This window comes from Drosophila mojavensis, unplaced genomic scaffold (assembly GCF_018153725.1).
Source record: "Drosophila mojavensis isolate 15081-1352.22 unplaced genomic scaffold, ASM1815372v1 contig_231, whole genome shotgun sequence".
Taxonomy (NCBI): domain Eukaryota; kingdom Metazoa; phylum Arthropoda; class Insecta; order Diptera; family Drosophilidae; genus Drosophila; species Drosophila mojavensis.
The window spans coordinates 1,499,250-1,519,772 of NW_025318772.1; the positions used below are offsets into that span (position 1 = coordinate 1,499,250).

A 20,523-nucleotide genomic window follows, 5' to 3' on the forward strand; every position below is an offset into this window, starting at 1 on the left:
CGTCCTATAATAATTTTATTGACTGATCGAACAAAACAACTAAAATCAAAAATTGAAAATCATATTCATATATTCAGCATTTGGATGCGGATGCATTGTTGGCCGTTGCCGCTGAGGCAGCTGCGTAGCTCTTGTTCAGCGTGCTCATCGCCGAGATGTTGGTGAATGGTGTCGGGCCGCTGCTGATGCGTTGTGGCTCTACTACGGTGGGCACGGTTGGCTTTTCCAAGGCGGCAAACACATTGGTGGTATCTCGCATGCGATATCGGCGTAGATTCAAGTACTGCTCTTTCTGCTCCTCGACGCGTTGGTGGATCTCATGCAGGCGACCAGCCAGCGAGATAAAGGCTTCGTTCAGCTGGCGAAAGCCTCGCTTCAGATCCGCGGGCGATATACTTTGTGGATTGGCTAGCGCTTGCATGTGGTTTTCTGTTTGTAGGATCTGCTGTCGAAAGGCAATCAGATCCTCCTCGTACTTGGCCACCAGGCATTGGAAGTATTGAAAGGGTGCTCCGTTCTCGAACTGCAGTGCGGCGGGCGTGTCCTGTGTCCGCTGCGCCATCTCCAGGGATTGAATGGCCTTGGCCGTTTCGCTGCGCAGCTGCTTGATGTGCCGATTGTTCGCATCCACCGAATTGGCCACGTTTTGCAGGACCCAGCGCAGATTCGTTATCTCGTGACTCACGTTGGTGAGCTTAGAGGTCGACGTGCGTCCAATGTCTGACGATATTGTCTTTTGCTGCTTGATGTAACTCTTAAGGGCATCCACTGTCTTCACTATCTCGTCCGGCACTTGGGTCTCCTTGATCTGCAATGAAAGGACAATTAATGATGCTGCTTTCTGATGCTAGTGCCCGCAGTTACCTTGATCCCGTCCTGCTTGTTGTCGCCTATCTTGGGCTGAGTGGCGCTTACATCGATGCCGCCAAGGCCCACAAACGTGGGAGCCGCTGCTGCGGCCGGCTGTTGACCTGTCGTTAACGGCTTACCGAAAATTCCTCCTGTAGCCGCGGGCGCAAACGAGCCGCCCAGCCGCATACTCGAATTGAAGGGCTGCGCTGTGGACGTCGTTGTGGTCGTGTTGAAATTGAGACTGGCTGCGGTTGTTCCCAGCGGCTTGTTAAATGAAAACGCGCCAGTACCTGATCCGAGAGTTCCCGCTCCAGTTGTTCCGAAAGCAGGCGGCGCAGTGGTAGGCGCGGATGTCAAGGGGTTGGAGAAACTGAAGGTGGGCGCCACCGTAGCGGTTGCCGCGCCGAATGCAGGTGCAGCGGCAGGAGCGCCAAAAGTTGATGTTCCACCTCCAAGGCTGCCAAAAGCGGGGGCTGCTCCTGCAGTGCTGCCGAAAGCAGGTGCAGTAGACGCGGGCGCACCAAAAGTGGAGCCAGTGGCTCCAGTTCCAAATGCGGGCGCCGCACCGAGACCGCTAAACGCCGGCGTACTCGTTGCTGCCCCAAAGGCGGGCGCTGCTGCAGCCGCACCAAATGCAGGCGCTGCCGTCGTCGCGCCAAATGCCGGCGTCGCAGTCGCTGCTCCAAATGCTGGTGTAGCCGTAGTGCTGCCGAAGCTAGGCAGGGTAAGGCCGCCGCTCATTGGAGCGACTGCAGCTGAAGCTGGCGAGCCGAAATTGAGCGTTGGCGCTGTGCTTGCTGCTGTTGGCGCGAAATTGAAGCTGGGCGCTGCTGCGCCGACCGCGGCGCCTGCTGCTCCAGCCAGACTTGATGTAGCAGTAGCAGCGCCAAAGGCTGGCGGCGGGGCGCTTGTTGCTGGTCGCGCGCCAAAACTGAAGGCGCCTGTTGCTGGTGATGCAGTGCTACCGCCCAAGCCGGTATTCGTGGTGGGTGTGCCGAACGAAAAAGACATCGTTTAACGTGTTATCAATTTAAAACAGTCGAAATATCAGCTTAATTATTGACTCAAAACGAAATTTCACAATAAACTAAAACCCACACTAAATAATTTATCGATAAGTAATAAATATGTTCAAAAAATTCAACTAGTTCATTATCACAATCAACTCGGCACTCAAAAAAGTTATCGATAAGTTTTAGATACTTGGCTTTAAATGCATAGCTAGTTAATTATTCCAAAATAGTATCCAAAAGCAAAGGGCAAAACATGTTTTAGCATTGGTACCTTATGTATACAAAAATATATGCAATAATTAATAATTTAGCCAAACATTTGATTGAAATTGTTGCACTCATACATGCATGTTGCTTTTTGGGCCAGACATGAAAACAGCTGTTCATTATACATGCGACTAGCGAGTGCTGCCACCTTTTCACATTAGTAACAAAAAAAATCGCTAGGGGCGCTATGTCGCATTTAGTCTTTTACAGTTATTTTCACTTAACAAGTGATCTTAGTTCGCACTCGTGTTTTAATTGCAATTTTCTGTAGAGCAATGGCCGCATTAGAAGAAAAATATACAAAGTATCTAGATGAAAGCGGCATATTGCCGCGCCTACTCGAAATCTTGGAGAAATTGGTGGATTTGGATCCACTGCCCGCGGATCCGCTTATGGAAATTCTGGATGCACTCGGCTGCCAGCTCATACCGCAGGCTCAAATGAAGTCGTTGGAAAGGAAGGTATCGCGCGCACAGGATGAGCTGCGCTATCTGCGTCGTGTGCTGATCGAGCTTGGTGGCCACGACGAGCTGTACGACAGCGACACGGACGAGGACGAATATGTGGGTCAGGTTACCGAGATGGGAGTTACGCCGCTTTACTCGCCCAACACTTCTAGCGAGGACGACAGCTCGACATCCCAGTATATTTTGGAGGCATCAATTTCTGTCAGCGAGCAGCAGCAGCAGCAACACGAGCAGGAGCAAGAGCCCTGTTGCAGCCATGATCTCCGGATAAATGCGCATCATTTCTAGATGAATCCACTTATGTATCGAGTACATATAGACAAATTATAATGTATGCATATATACATGCATACTTTTAACTTAACTTTAACTTTTAACTGCGCTAACAGTATCTCAAAATTTACATTTCTTCATATTTTATTAGAGAAATTCATTTAACTATTTGATTAGTTCAGACAGCGCTAGATCGTTGCACATTATGTAAACCTATATTAATATCTTGTTATATCGGTATTAATATCCAAAAGACCATGCAAGAACATGGCGTATCGTTAAAAATCGAATATATGTATTTAGAGTGTCAAATACATTTATTCACATTTCTTCAAGTTTCAAATTATTGCCTAGAGCTTGATATCATGTCAGAATATTTAATAATATATACACATAATAATTACTTGCGTGGAAGTTCTTCGAACTGAAATATATATAATATATATATATGAATATTGAATTAATAAAATCGAAAATAATAAACATAATATTAATTATCTTTAATATAAAATGAAATATATTGTGAAATTCAAATGACTTAAAGTCCTATTCAAGAGTATTTATGAAAAACTAAGATAACTAATGATATGATTATAATTTACATATTATTTTGTAAAAGTACTTATACCTCTACACTTATTCAAATGATATTTAGACTAGAAAGCCGCCGAATTATAACGTAGCCATATCTCTATTTGGATCTCGTTAAACAATCTCAAATACTGACAAATCAAATTGTTATTACGTAGCAAGAACTTCGCTTCGAATGAGGCAGGGGATGGTAGATTTTATGATGTTACCTGTGGGAAATCAATAGGGCATCGTGTGCGCCGCTTCAGCTGTTGCATCCGCAAATAGCGCAAAACAAAACAACAATTCAATTAACTCGAAACATGCCATCCATGTTGACAACTGCAAACTTCATTTACTAAAACCCTTATCCAATAGCAAATAAGATGCGGAATGTGACCGGAATGTGGGCCGCATAACGTAAATGCCGGATTGCCAAACTGTGAAACAAGTTCAGCTAAGCTCGAATAGTTTCGCTTGGCAGTTAATCCAAAATAGTGATCGGAATCTGTGCTGGGAATGAATGCACCTAGAAGAATTTTGAACGGTTGAGTTTGTAGCTAACTCAATATATTTGAATTTATTGATTGATTTAATTAATATTAAAAATTGTAAATATATCAAATTGGTTTACCTACGATTTCTGTAAGGCGAATCATATATTAAATTTGCATCATTTGAACGATAATTTTATTTCCTCAAATATAATGCAAATTGGTTGGGAACTTTTTATTTTACTTTAATATAACAAAGTTAAGCATTCAAAATTGTTCAATGAAAATATATTAAGGTCTAGAATATTATTTCAAACCGAAACAAATATTTTGTTAGGAAAAAAGTTTAGTAAAATATTTGCAACCCTTTACACTTAATAACTGCTAAAAAAAAAAAAGAAAAAGAAAATATATTATGTATAACATCAAATATAAAAAATAGTTTTTACTATTTATTTGCAAATTCGGCGATAAATCCATCTAAGCCACAGTGAGCAGCTTTGCTGGAGGCGTGGGGCGTGGCAGCTGACAGCTGCTCGTCGTTGTGATAAATAAAATGCAGCTCGAGTTGACATACATAAATATTAGCAATAGCAGAGCGAACAACTAGCAATTGCGCGACTAGCAGCTACCCTGCACTGTGAGGGAGCACTACCATTATATTATATCCAAAGGTACATATAAATTAAGAGAAAAATAAATTAAATAAATGAATATATATATATATATATCGAAGCAATTTAATGTTTCAAATTGTGTTGGTTGAAGCTTCTTTGTCTGTTACTCTATTTGTTAATATTCATACACATATATACATATACATACGTAATAGTTTACGCCACGCCCATTTCTGTCTGTTAGACAAAATTAGCATGGAACGAATATGCCCAGGCTTGTCACTTTTAATGGGTAAACAAGTAAAACATATTTACTCTCTCCCCATGTATGTATTTTATTTATTTGCTTGTGTGTGAAGAGGATAAAGAACACGCGCTGCGGGGGGCGTGGCATTTGCTGTCAACTGTAGCGGCTGCTTTAAATTGCGTTCTATTTTTGTTGTATTTTTTACAATTTATTTAGATTTTTTCTCCCCATTTTGACTTTGAATAATTGCTGCGGAAATTGCCTTTTAGCAGCAATTTTGTGGCTAAGCAGAAAGATAAAAAGGCAAAAAAAAAAAAAAAAAAACAAAGGCGCCGCGCGATAATTGATTGAAACAAAATGCAGTCGCATTGGTTTACAAATTTCGCCCTTTTATTTTTATTTTTTGCTCTACTTTTTTTCTTCGTGCTGCCAACTAAGCTCCGCACAAGCTGCATACTTTTGGGCGCTTAATCTGTGCGTCCTGCGCAGCACAAAATCTGCTTTGCCTGCCTGTCTCTCTCTCTCTCTCTCTCTCTCTCTCTCTCTCTCTCTCTCTCTCTGTAAGTCTGTCTGTCTGCCTGTCCGTCTACTTCTGTGTCAGTGTGTCTGTCTGACTGGCGTAAAACTTTAACCACGTAAAATACGAGCCCGCTGGGCAACAGCCGCAATACACACAGCCACACAACACACAAAAAAAGGACAAGAGAAAAGAAATCCGCTCCGAAATGCACGAGCTGCAAACGTGGAGCATTCGAAATGCATATGAAAAACAACGGCTGCAATAAAACAAAAAAAAAGTAACCGTGGTCAGTGTTGCCAGACTAGCTCGAATTTCTAATGAGCTATGCGAACCCAATTGCGGTGCTTAATGATTTGGGCCACATATTTGCTTTGGCTTTTGCTACAAATAGGTGCTGTCTAGTTATAAACGGCCTATTTCTAACTGCTAAGTGCGCAGTAGTACTTAAATAGCAAGCCCAGAAAATTCAGCATTGTCACAACACAATAAATCTCGTTGACTAAATGAGTATTTCCCTATTCCAAACTATGATATGATCAATTAATATCGCTCTTCTTAGCGATTCTCATTAATTTTAAATAATTAATAACCTGTATTATATATATTATATTCATATATATTATATAATTATTGTTTCTCCATATTATTTACTGATTTCATTTTTTTTTTTTTGTATATACTCCATTTTTTTTTTTTTAATATTTTAAATTTCTTTGACTTCTCTTCCGGAATTTTCTAATCATCTAATATGTTCGTTCTATAGCACTGTATAGCTATTGAATCTATGTATATGCGGAACTCAGTTCGATATTTTGTGCAGCGCCTGACGCTACTGTCACGCCTCTATTCCGCTCAGCCTCTCCCGCCGACTATCAACCGGAAACGCCAAAGCAACTGCAACACAGAAGGCAACCAAAAAATATAAAAACGAAAATGGGCAAAGGAAGAATGAATGAAATCGGAGCAGAGCGGAGCAGGGCGGAGCGGATCTCTGTGTGGGACGTCGCTTCAATTTCATGTCGAGTAAATTTTAATTTACAGCTCTTTTGTGACCGCAGGTTTTGCCATCATGCGAGCCCAAAACTTTTTCACATTTTATTTTTATTTTCAGTATTTTCCTTCTTTTTTTTTAGTCGGTTAATTTGTTTTTCTTTCTGTTTTCCTGTGCGGATATATATGACTTTTGGGCTATTCGGTCAGTTTGGCATGTTGGCAAAAAAAAAACATATATATATGTATATATATCGCTGCCATTTGCTGCAGGGCCACATTTGCCATTAGTGCGAATAGCCGTTTGGGGGTGTGGCCCGGCGTGGGTGGTGGGCTGCACAAAAGGCGCCGCCGGACTAATTGCAGCTGGAAAAAGTCTAAACTATGCTTCATTAGCGCCCGCTGAAAACTCTATTAGTCAAATGAGGCAGAGGAGGGGAAAAAAGGGAAAAAGAGTCGAAAAAGTTGTATGCGTCGGAAAAACGTGCGGCGCCTAAATAATGTACAAAACTTTATTGGCAAATGCTAAACAAAAACAATTAAAATGCAATTAAAAAGCATGAATTACGAGTTACGTCCGGAGTTTTGTTAACTGCAGGGGCGTGGCCAGGGAAATACATACTATACCTTGAGTATATATTGTACATCTAACATAAAATAATTTATTTTTCCTGTTTTTTGTCAGCTTGAGCAAATTGCAGCTCAATTCGAACCGAAATACATCAATGTCTCACACACATGCAAAAAGAAAGAAAAGAAGAAAAAAAAACTTTGCACATTTTATCATTCATTGTCATTTTTCATGCTGCCAGCAGCAACAACAACAAGAACACTAAGGCATTGGTAAGGGGGAAAATGGACACGGAAAGGGTTAACAATTTTTATGTGTCAACAAGAATAATTTGTGTCACGCAACGCAAAAACTTGGCTAAGAGATGACAAAATAGAAACAAGAACTGGCAAAAGTATCGTAAACAAAAGCAGGCAGCATATTAATAATGAAAACAGGACAACCAGCATGAACATACACATACACACACACATATACAAACGTTTGAGACAACAAAAATGTGGAAGGAAATCAACAAGCATCTAGAAATTAATACCCACACACACACCCACACAAACATATACATTCCAGACAGACTCAGTTACAAACTGCCGCTAGCACGTGCTGCGTCCTCTCTCCCTCCCTCTCTCTCTCTCTCTCTCTCTCTCTCTCTCTCTCTCTCTCTCTTTATGTGCATGTGTGTGTACACGTATCATAATCCTTTTGTTCTGCAACATTTTTTTTCACTGTGCAATGTTGTTTTATACCCTGAACCCATTGCAAATGGGAAATTAGGGTATAATGGGTTTGTTGAAATGTATGTAACAGACAGAACGAGGCGTGTCAGACCCCATAAAAAGTTATCGAAACCGATAAATAGTTATCTCGTAGCATTCAGCTTTTGTCATGCAGCTGCCTTCACTCTAGTTTCAAGCAAATATCATTAATATTTTCTCATGTTTCATAGATATCGATAAATAGTGATCGAAACCGATAAATAGTTATCGAAATAGATACATAGTTATCGAAATCTATAAATAGTTATATCGTAGCTCCCTTAACTCAAGTTTCAAGCAAATATGATTAATATTTTTTAGATATCGATAAATAACAGTGTCCTAATCATTCTTCATAGGGATATGCCTTTTATTTGCAAGCAAATTCTGATCAATATTTCTAAAAGTTTTATTAATGCACCTTCCATTGAGTCCCGTAGCATTCAGCTTTTGTCATGCAGCTGATTTAAGTACATCTTTGTGGATTTATAAATACTTTAAAACATTTCCGTTTTTTATTATAATTCACTCACCCTTAAATTTGTAAAAGGCGTATTTCAAATACTAGAGAAGCTATTTCATGCGTGTTTATGCGCGGGTGCCTATATGTGTCTGTGTGTGTTTCTTATGCGAGCAGAAAGACGCGAAGAATTATTGATATATCAGTTCCTCGTAGGGTTCAGGGGATTTCGTAGTCGAGCAGCCTCGACTAGAGCTTTTTTACCTGTTTATTTATTTATTTATTTTTTTGTATATGTATTTTCTTTCTCTCTCAAAGATTTGTGCATTCGACACAAATTTTCCCTATTTGCACAAATTTTCTCAAATTTCAGGGAATCGTCAAGTTTTTCTTTTGTAATATGAATCTTTATCTGAAGCAATCCTCCTGGAACACGTAAGGAAAACAATGAGAAGTGTTTATGCAGTTAACTCAATTATTGAACTAAATAAATTAAATCTATTTATAAATCATATAGAAAATTGTCTCAAATTTTTATCTATTTAACAAAATGAGGAACGCTTTACCTCTCTCTATCTCTCTCTCTCTCTCTCTCTCTCCTTTTTCTCTTACTCCGTTTCCCTCACACCTTTAGCATTGGCCATGTAATAAGCCGAATTAGAGAATTTGCCAGCTACCTCAGCTCGTTCCCTTTCCATTGCGAGTTGCTGGGCAACAGATTTCTTTGTGTTCTTGTCCGTTGTTCCTCATTAATCCAAATGAGTGAAGCTTAGAGGCTATTTGGAGCTTGTACAGCTTTTGATTAGGTGGGCGGCTGCCATTCAGGCGTACGGCTATTAATAATACTAACTATGAAAATACCAACGACAACAACGAAGTGCTGTGCTGGTTTATTGTTGTAGGCATATACATATTGGCTGTGTATGGGGGAACTACGCTAAGTTAGATAAATATACCTCGAAATACACCATGTCATCTGAGTAATTCCAAAAATATATTTTTACAACTTGTACTACTCTATTATATCTAAGCTCTTCATATTTTCAGGCCTTCACCTGTTACTATTTCCCATTTCTCCAAGTGTAACTCCTATTCGATATCGATAGGCTCGTAAAAGTGTCGAGTCATTGTGGGCATATTGCGTATACGCCGCCTGTCACATAGCTGTCGAAATTGCTTAATGATGACAGCGAGTATTTTTATGCGAAAAACTTATTCTAATTGCAAAGTGGCTACTGTTAATGCAAAGTGGAGCACGCAGGCGGCCAGGGCAGGGGGCAGCTTATCCCTGGGGCATTAGCACAGGCACAGATCTCTAATTATTTTGTAAATGCGGCTGCCCACAAGGCTGCGCTTCATTAAAACACGCGCAGAAAGGAAAAGGAAGAAGAATATAAAAAAAAGCCTGGCGACTCCAACTTTGTCTCCACTTCCAGCTCCCGCTCCGGCTGTCTCTGATGGATGACTTAATCACCCAGAAAAGCGTCACACAAATCAACAAGCAAACAACGCGCCGCCGAAGCGCTTCTCGCAGAAGTTTAACGAGCGGCCAAACGGCCGCCGAGGCAGCGAAAGCGAATCAACGACCCAGCGGTTCAGCGGCTCAGCGGCTCAGAGGCTCAGAGGTTCAGCGGCTCGACCTCAAAATTAATGGAGCAAATCAAACGAGCAAAAGGCAGTTCCAGTTCCCGTTCCAGTTCCAGCTGCAGTTCCAGTTCCATTGCTGCTTTTTGGGTTAATAATGACAAGATTTGTGTGTGCCGCATACGAAATTAGCCGCGGCCCAGCGTCCGGCGTCCGGCGTTGCCAGCCTGTTTTGTTCTTTCCCTTCTGTCCTTTATTATTTTTTTCTCTCATTAATTTTACAGTAGATGTGTCGTCATCGTGTTGCTACAGACTTTGTTTTTAATTAAAGTCCAAGCGCGAATTGCAAAAATATTACCTTCCGGTACAGACACGAAAAAAGTTATTAAAAGCAAAGGGTGGGCTAGACAGGCTGATATCTTGTAATGTTTCCCCTATAAACGGGGGAAAATTAAATAGATTGAAGCTATTCTCAACAAACAGATACTCAGTGGGTATATAAATATATACATATGTATGTGTGCTGGAGTATTTAAAGTGGAATGTGAATTAATATGTAGCAGTCAGTATTTATTAGTCAAAATATTCGTAAAAAAATAAGCTGCTTTTTATGTTAATGAGTGTATATTAATTTATTAAATATTGTACCAAATAAATAAATCAACAACATTGTATAACAGCTATAAAATACCCTGTATATGCATTTCAGATTCGCTCAACTGTTATTTACGTAATAAAATGTAAAAGAAATGATCCCTTATGTGCAACATACTTATGTATATGCTAGCCAGAAAATTTACACAAGCTATAATTATATTAATGAATGAAACTTTCATTCTGTTTAATTCAAATAATATTTTATATTTAACTCTAAGTGTATAACATTATCAATACCTCTAATAGAAATATTTTATACATTTTTTTAGTTTATTTAATTTTTAGCTGACTATGTCAAATTACCTCTTATGCAGCTGCTCAATATGCTCATTCGTTGAATTTGCATATTTAGAGGGTATAGGCAATTCGTTTCGTCTCAAGAGCGCTTTAGTGCTTAAAATTTATTCGCGTTTTTGTTCGCATTGGCGGCTTTAATTAAGCGAACGGCACTGCGGAAATTACCTAACCAAGGAGTCGAGGCCAGCGGCGCAGACATGCCCACCTCGTCCGCCCACATGCGAGCCATCATGCAAATATGCACACACCTACTCCACAAACACAAACACACACACCCACAACCAAGTAAAGAGTGTGTGCGAGAGGGAGAGAGAGAGAGAGAGCGCAAAGTCGTTGAATTCGCATAAAATGTAATAATAATTTCGCACAACGCGTTTTTAGTGGAGGTTTTTCGGTCAAAAGTTGCTGTAACGGAAACAGCTGTTTCCGCTGCTAGTACAGCCGCACAGCCACACCCACCATTCGTCCGCCCACTCATGGCCCCTGCAGCTGCAACTCACTCAGGCCCACTCTCGTTCCACAATTTACTATTCATTTGAATTTTGGCTGCCGACTTTTGTGCTGTTTGCTACCGCACAGACCATAAAATGCAAAAGATTATGAAAAGTGCCGCTGCTGTGGCTATGCCGCAGTCGCTTCCACTTCCTTAGCGAGCGCACACACACACACACACACACACACATGCACAGTTGTGCCACACAATAACAGTAATAATAATAATAATGCAGGCAGCCGCTGCACAGCATATGGAGCTCATTTTGGCAAGAGTTAAGAGCGCTCGAATACAATTTGTGGTTGAAGAAAAACACTTTTAGGTAACTCGCAAAATATAGAGAACTTTGAGCTAAGAATATTTTGAATGCTTATAATGAGTTGCATATCGTATTATAATATAATATAATATATAATTTCTGATTAATAAAATTTTGTATGAGTTTTTGCAAAAGAAATTTAGTAAGTGTTTTAGACTAAAAATTTCCCAGAAAAAATGCTTGCTGGAATTTTTCTATTGGTTCAACAACTATATGCTAGAAAAATTAAAATTTTTTTAATGCACTTATTATAAATCATTATTTAATATACATATATAACATATAAAAAAATATAATTCATATAATATTTTTGTATGAAATTTATATTAATATAATTTAATAGTTTATAGAATTTATCTACATATTTTTTATTTTGAGTACATTTATAACATAAATATCCTCATTATTATTATAATAATTTTAATGAGTATTAAATTGGTGATCATTCGCCTTTAAGCAATCTGGCAGCACTAACATTTGGCATTTTATTAAATATTGCTGCACTGCTTTTGCAGTGTCGTAGCAGTCAGCTTTTAGTGCTTCTGCGGTCTAAATGGCTTTCGCTTTAAGGAAGCACAAGACACTCATTCGTAAAGGCGTCTACATTGTGGCCCTTTAGCCTTTAGGCGCGCACAGCTGCGATAAAAGTTATTGCGGGATCTATGCATTTATGCACTTAATCTGGGCATCCTTTTGGGTCAATTGAAACCTGCTTGTTTGCTGGCCTGTGATTGTAGCGCATGCAACAATTTAGGGGCTTCTGAAAGTTGTGTAAATATATTATAAATGCATCATTTGCCAAAGCTTTTTATTGCGCATATTGATTTATTGCATATTGATTACAAATTGATGTTATTGCACGTCAGATAAGTCAGTCTTTGGTTGGCCTGGGGCCCTGCCTTCATTTGCATTTGTCACGCTCGTTAGAACTCGACTAATTCCCATTAGTCGAACTGTAATGCGTAATTCGATATGTTATGGCATTCACGTGACTACGAACTTCTTCCACTTTGTTCATATGCCATCTGCAGAAATTTGTAGATGAGACTCAAGTGTAAACTATTCGGCCTCCCCTTCTCTCTCTATCCCCTCTCTCGCTCACTCGCTCTCTCTCTTTCTCTCTCTCTCTCTCTCTCTCTCTCTCTCTTCAGTCTGAAAGTTCGAGTTGAAACGGATGCTTACGAGCTTACAACGAGCAAACTTTGCCACTTGGAAAATTGTATATTCTTTAAGCTGAAGCACAGAGACACAAACACAAACACAAACACAGACACAGAGAGAATCACAGACACAAATACAGCCGCAGCTCATAAATAGCATAGAGTTGGCACAGTAGAAGGAACTGTGCCACCGTTTAGTTTTACTTGGCAGCAAGAAGTGCTTTAAACTGAAGCCTTTTAGATTAGCTACATAAGTAGTTGTGCTATTTAAGGAAAGAGTCAAAATCAGGACTTGAGGGTCAACTAAAGTGCTTGCCGAAATGTGTGATAAGTATGTTTTGGCTGAGCGCATTCAATATGAAATGGGATACACACAAAATAAGCTGGATAGATTAGTATCTGATATATCTTTAGTAATTTTCGAACTTCATTGAAAATGAGCCTAACATTCTACCACCTACTTCTTCGAACTGCACTGCAAAAGCTCTTATTTCTATTTGTTTTATTTATATCTTTACAGTTGCCTGTATAAAAATTTAATTTTGGTTGAGTTTCAGAAATTTAATGAAATTTTTATTCTCTCAATATGATTAACAAAATATTATGTTAATTTATTACAGCCTAAGTAAAAGCTTCAGGCAAAATTAGCTACGTTCACTCACTCTATTCGGCATTTAAATTGTGGCATATAAATTAGCTGTATAAAAATGAGTGCATATTTAATTTAACTTTGTATTTGAGGTTAAACATTTTTTGAAATTGCTCCATATAATTTCTCTTGATTCAGCAAACGAAATAGCAGTTTATTTTATATATATTTAATATATACTTTAATAGCAATTAGTATTACCTTTCAGCTCAGATTTTAATGAAATTATATTTTAAAATTTAATTTGATTATCTGGAACAAACTCAAAGTTGACATTTTATAATTTAGCTCTTGGGGTCTGCTACCCGTTTGTTTTTGCCTGCAGTCCTGAAGCTATTGAACTTTTGAGCCACGGGCCACAAATTATTTTTGCAGCTAGGCAAACTCACGGGGGCCTTTTTGCAATTTTCCACATGCCAATTTTTTTTAGGGAGCAGCTACGGCAGTTGCCTGAAGTGCCTGAAATTACATTTTTCACATTAATAAAAGAAAATAAAATAAGTAACTATATATATGTATATAGTAGATATATGTATATAGTAAAATAAACAGCAAACGCTGAGCTGCCACTGCTGCTGTTGCACGAACTATGCAAATGCGTCGCGTGCAGCACAGCAGATAAAACAGCAGCTGGAGACACGCAGACACACACGTGTTTGTCTAAGTGTGTGTGTGTGTTTGTGTTTTTTGTTCTCGTACCCTTCTTTTTTTTCTGACTCCCCTCGAGAGTTGGCTGACTTTTGGGCTTGACGGAGGGTTTGGGGTCTGAGCGAAACAGTTCCGAGCAGTAGGGTCTACATAGTCGCACATAATGTGCAGCAGCTGTTGCCGCCAGTGCCAAAAGTTACAATAAATTTTTGCATTAGTTCGCAGCGCAGCTGCTTGTGGAATACGTTTCGAAAACAACCGTAAAGAAACTGAAAAAAAAATTATATATTAAAGCAATCATGAATAAATAAATAACGAGCCGTGCAAATAAAACAATGCTTGAGCGATTGGGGGCAACAAAGCAAGTCGGGTTGGGCCCAAATGCTCGCGAAGGCAGAATGGAGCCCCGGGTTATTTGCACTCTTTTAATAAGAAAATTAATTAGCTCGTAATTTTTGCTTCCTGTTAAACCACAAAAACATTTGAGGAGCCACTGCGGAAACATCAAACAAACGGGAAACTCACTCAATTAAGACTTTAATTAAATCAGAAATTCTTGAGAATTTTTTAAAGTCCTTAACAAATAGTTGAAGTAAAGGCGTGTTTGCATTGGGATTAAGGAAATTACAATGCCAAGGAATAATACAGGTTGAGTTGATTAGGTTTTGAGGACTTCATATTATAATATAATAAATGATATATTTAGTATATACAAATATTTATACAAATAATATATTATTTAGTATATTTATTAAATAAAATTAAAATTAAAATATATGAAATAAAAAAGTTTTTAAATATATATACATATAATTATGATAAAGCTTTGTAATTATGATTATAATATTAATCATTTTTAATACACAAATTTTTAATATTTGTATTTATTTACATGCAGAATATTAAATATATAATTTAATTAATTATTTGATTTATTGTTATATAAATATTAGTATGTTAAGTAAGCTTTAAAATATATTTTAAAATATTCCAAGTCAATTGAACTTGCAAAAATAATTCAACTTATATAATATACGTAATATATATTAATTATAATATAATAACATTAATTATAGTATAATAATATATTGTTTTTATAATCAATAATGTGACTATTTAAGTAAACTAAAATATATGAAATTACAGAAGTTACAGATCCATGAATGTCTGCTCCATATACATATATATATACATATATATGTAAATGCCCATATGATAGAGGCCTTATTGTATTCCAGTATCCTTAGCGAACTTCTGCGGTTGCTAGCCAAATGTAGGCTTAGCATAGTTTGGCAATCCAATGGCAATGACTTCCCACCCCGCAGGGTTTCAAGTTTTATGCTAGCTATGGGAACGGGCAACTTATGTTGTTGCTGTTGTTGCTGCTGCTGCTGCTGCTGCTGTAGTTACTCAAGCTTTTTATTGTTGTTTCAAGTGGTTTGCTTTGTTGTTGGTTCTGCTGTATAGATAACTACGTGCTAAGAAATGTGTAACAAACTACACACACACACAGCGATACAGGCACAAATAGAGATACAGACACAAACACATACATATTTATACATACATATACATTTATATATATAAATTTATGTATATATTTATATATACATATATATATATAGCACTGTCTGTGGCCCGAGTCGAATCAGACAATGGCAACGCCGCTCGACGTCCCTCCATGGACACATTCTAATAAAAGGGAAGCATTGCGAATGCCATTTTGTGCTGCCTGCCAGTGATGCGAAACGTTTGCGAGTTTGTGTGTTGTGTAAGTCACTGGGCAAACTGAGACTCCCAGAGGCGGCTCTTAAATACGCTACATTGGCAATTTTTTTTTTTTTTTCTATTTTTTATGGGCGCACGTGCAGCTATAGAGACGTATATATGTATTTGTATTGCTGGCCAGGCTATGGCTAGTTGTGGTTGCAGTTTCTGGCAGTGCTCAACACTGATTCTTGGCAAATCCTTTTGCCGTTTCACAGTTGAGCTTTAGTTGTTCCTATTTTTCGTGTATTTCTTTTTTAGGCATTTGAGTTATAAATGCCGCACTACTTGAATGAATCTCATGGGCGTAATAGTTTTCAAATGGCTTTTATCTAGCTCCAGTTCTTGCACACGAGTTGCTGCCCCCCCCTTGGCTTGCAGCACTCCCTCACACAATCTCCCTCTATCTATCTGTCTGTGTGGGGAAGCAACAAATTGCCATTATATGCAATTTGTGGTACTCACCAGAAAACACGCGCATCCCGCATTTAGAGGGAGAGCGAGAGAGAACGAGAGAGAGCGAAAGAGCTGAAGTATTTGGTAGCTGTTGCAAACATTCATCGCATTGCTCGCATGTCTTCGGTTTCACTTGCTAAAAGGCAGCCAACCAGGTAGCCAACCAGCCAGTCAGACAGTCAGACAGTCAGTCAGGTGTCAATTACACTCTTGAACAAAAATATAATATATTATAAATTGAATCAAATTGAAATTGATTCAGGAAAGTATTTTGATATAAGTGTGTAGCACTTTACACATTTCTAAATAAAAAGTTTGATGACCTTTTGATAGAATCATCTGCATTATATATACAGCTAATGATACAAATATATACAAATATTTTATGTGCTTTCTGTTAAATTGAATATGCTCAATGATTGCTAAAGGTTTCTTCAATAAAATATAATTTTTATATATTTCTATGTAATTCTTATATTTCACCATCTCGTCCTCAATTTCTTGCTGTGCAGTGTAATGCTGGTTGTCTTGTTTGACGCACTTTTTAGCTTAGTTTCAGGTGCAGCCATTTGGATAGTAATTTGTAAATGTTATAAAATGCTCGCAACTTAATTGCAGCAGAAGTAACTAAGGTAAAATAATTCCCGCAGCCACTGAACAGGAATGCGTTTCTGCCATGGGAAACTTACTATCCGGGCGAGGAACTTGTGCTGAATTCTTGTATTCGCAACGTTAATTGCTCATGCGGCAACGTGACGTATGCGCAATCTGAAATTCCTCGCAAGCTTCACGATTAACTTTCATGGCGCACTTTCAGGCGTCTGATTAAATTAAGCATATTTAATTTGAATTAATGTGCTGCCAAATAGATGTTGACCTTCGGTCCAATGCTAAGCCCCCAACAATTTCTTTTTTATGCCAAATACCAATCAAGCCGTAAGCCATGGAAATAGATTTATTGCTGTGGCTGCTGAACTGTGGCCATCCATGTCCTTGTATCGTGACACTACAAATAGCTGGCGCAGCCTTCGCAGCAGCAGAAACTAATCAATTTTATATTTTTACATTGCTTTTTTTTCAATTTTCCCATTTTTGCATTTACGTTTCCGGTCAATTAACGTGATGAAAAATGCATGCAATTTAATCGCCGTAGCAAAGCGTGGGAAACTGGGGAAAAAGCAGTTGATAAGCGAGGCAAATGAGCGAAGCATGATTAAAGCAAACATGAAAACGGAAATGCGAGATTGATGAACTCTTTGAAGAAGACAAAGTCCCCATACAGAAACGCGCTGAGGCCCATTAATCAGGCTTATGACAAGCGACATTAGCTTAGATAAGTACGTTTAAATATAGAATATATGTATATTATCTATTATAAAATAATCGATAATAGCTGAAACCAAGTTAAGCACAAATATGCCTATGTATATATACTCTATAATAGATAAAATATTCAGGCAGTTGCTGAAGGCATTCCTTTGTAACGCAATTACATTCATCAAACGCAAGAGAAAGTTATGCAATCAGCTTCATGAGCAGTCAAAGTTCTCGCATGGGAAATAGATATGCTTGAGGAAACGTAGCATTAATGAAATGTCCTCAATTTAATTACATTGCGGCAAAGTCTCTTACCTTGAAGACACATTTCTGTTTAGTTGATATGCCTATACGTATGCTGCGGCTATCATATTTCATTAATTTAGTACATTTACAAACCTAAATAATTTTGCTCCTACAAATGGCTTTGTTCTTTCTCATTACATTAATGTGGAAGCCACATGGCTACCCCTGCCCCTGCTCCTGCCCGTGCCCCTGCCTCAGCCACAACCCTACTTCCAGCCTCATGCCTAGCCTCACTCCACTCTCAGCTACAGCCCATTGCTGTGCCCCTGCCACAGCCCCAATTTATTTGCCCGTCATCGCAATTTAATTTGTGTGCTAATGTTTTGCTTTGTAAAATCCTAATGTATATATATATGTATTAAAAATAAAATATATTAAAAAAATACCTTGCGATGAGATGTTTTTGATATATACAGATATAGAACAGGCGTTTCCAGTGTTGCATTATAAATGAGTGTGAGTGAGTATTAGCAATTTTAATGCACTTGGCCTTATGGCACGCTCTCTCTCTTGTATTAAATGCTAATTCGCCCACGGCACACAGCACACGGCCAAAAGCTTAAAGCAGAAACAAGGCAAGGCAAGGCGTAGCAAAAGGACACACACACACACACACACACGCACACATACACACCCACTGACTCGCACTACATGACATTTTACAAGTTATTATTATGCAAAGGACACGCGGCGACTCTTGTCGTTATCCTGTTGCAAAATCTGCGACGGTGTTGGAAAATTTGCATTTATTCATGGCATAAATAAAGCATAGAACGAAACACGAAACCTAAAAAAATGTGCACATTTGTACATGTGTATCCCAAATGTATATACATATATAAATATATATTATGTATATTTATATTTATATATTTATGTGTGAGTGAAGGCTCCAGTTCCCGGGCTAAAACCTGTCTCTGTTTAGATCGCGCTGCTGCCTTTCCATTCAGCTGCAGTTGGCTGCGCTGCCTGCCACAAATGTTGTTTAAACTGAACTTTGAACGTCAGCGATTACATGATATATTTAACATCTGGTTACGGCCGATGCGCCGACTGTCAGCAGCGTGCGGTGTAATGGCGCGCCCCTTCAATTGATTTGCATGTTGAGTGGTTTTCGCCAGCGATTCCATGAATTGCCCAAACACAAAATAGGAATTACAACAATTTTGTAATCAGCGCAACGCATTTTTGATTGCTCCAACAAATAATATATGTATAATTAAGGTGTACATCGTGTGCAAAATAAGCCGCAAATTAGATGTGAAATAGAGATTAAAAATGGAAATTGTGAAAGCAAAGCCTTAGAGCGAATTTCAATGTTGCTCTACTCTAAATAAATATCTGCTTTGAGAGAATGAGAGAGGGAGACAGAGAGTGAGAGCGAGCAAGCTAAATGAAAATTGAAATAGAATTGTTTAGCAGTTTAATTACTTATCAAAGGTTTTTATAGTTTTTAAATAAAATGAATTGCAAAATTAATTGATATCAGTATTACATTGCATTGCCTTTTTTGTTGCAAACCTCCAATATTTAAATGAATTTAATAAATGTAATGCAAATATATGTAAATCATATGAAAATAAATCAAGTTTCGGCTTTAAGATATTCAAGAAATGTTTTGCTTCATTTTAATATTATTTTACTACTAGTGGTTAATTAACAAGCTATATAATAATCCAATTTATAATCAATTATATACGGACTAATTCCCACGACCGCAAATAACAAATGAATCAAGTTTCAGCGAAAACAAATTATGAACTTTTCAGTGGGGTAATTAATGCCGTGCCTAACCTCAAATTATGATAGCAACCTAGCCTCAAAGTGTTGGCAGGTTAACCTCGAAATCACAAATGCTTGTTAATTCTCAATTTTGTATTAGGGCCAACCGCAACATGTATAAAATCCCGAAAAGCAGCACTTGACAATCCCGAAGCACTCAACTATATATTTTAAAGGGCCTCGGGCTACGCTCGAACACCCGGGCCGACGGAGAACCTAACCTCAAAGCGTAAGCCGTAAGCTTAAAGCCAATCCGACCGCAAGGCATAATGGCGTATAATATTGAATTAGAAATGCGTAAAATTAGCTGCAAAATATTTCGCCCGGAATACGTGGAAGACCCACCTCCTCCCGGGGGCTCTGTCATAATTTTATGCATCACGAAGCATTGTTAACCTTTGCGACAAATAATAAAATAAATTAAAATTAAACAGCGCTAAACAAATGTGGAAACTGCTATAAAATTTCCCTCGAGTCGTGTGGCGTGGCAAAAAGCTCGCCAACTTTAAGCCAAGCGTGCGAGCCAACAAATATGGCCAAGAGCACAATTTCAGGTCTCAGTGAGGGAGTGTGCGTGTGTGTGTGTGCGGATGGACGTGGCTGGGTGTGGCACACATTCAGAGAGACACCTGGCCATGCTAAGATATGCATATAAAGCACATATGGCATATGGATATGGCGCCAGGTGTATGGCGTAAGCCACGGCTAACGGTAAACAAGTGCCAAGTAGTTTTCCTTTTATTTTCGTTTTCATTTTTTTCTCATATAAATTTTTTTTTTTTTTTTTTTTTCGGGCCTTTGCAGACAACATAAAAAGTAAACAAGCTTTTGTTGTTGTTTTGCTAGCTTTCCATGTGAATGTAGTTTCAGCTCCCTGTTTCGTATATATGTGTTTTTGTTTTTTTTTTTTTTTGGCAGCGTAAGCAAATTTGTTTGTTCACCAGGTTCTGGATTTCAGTTTCTCAGAATTTTGTGCGAAAGCAAAATAAAGG

The 20,523-nt window shown here is 38.4% G+C and overlaps 2 protein-coding genes across 2 annotated transcripts; one reads left to right on the forward strand and one right to left on the reverse strand.

Annotated features, from left to right (window-relative positions):
- Window positions 1–52: 52 nt before the first annotated feature.
- Window positions 53–2,025, reverse strand: LOC6574595 (nuclear pore complex protein Nup58). The gene is made up of 2 exons (XM_002000596.4): window positions 865–2,025; window positions 53–808 (listed from the first exon to the last, which is right to left on the reverse strand). Exons 1-2 carry the CDS (start codon window positions 1,861–1,863, stop codon window positions 74–76), a joined length of 1,734 nt encoding a protein of 577 aa, XP_002000632.1. The 5' UTR covers window positions 1,864–2,025; the 3' UTR covers window positions 53–73.
- Window positions 2,026–2,326: 301 nt separating this feature from the next.
- Window positions 2,327–3,356, forward strand: LOC6574596. The gene has a single exon (XM_002000597.4). It carries the CDS (start codon window positions 2,408–2,410, stop codon window positions 2,885–2,887), a length of 480 nt encoding a protein of 159 aa, XP_002000633.1. The 5' UTR covers window positions 2,327–2,407; the 3' UTR covers window positions 2,888–3,356.
- The last annotated feature ends 17,167 nt before the right edge of the window (window positions 3,357–20,523 follow it).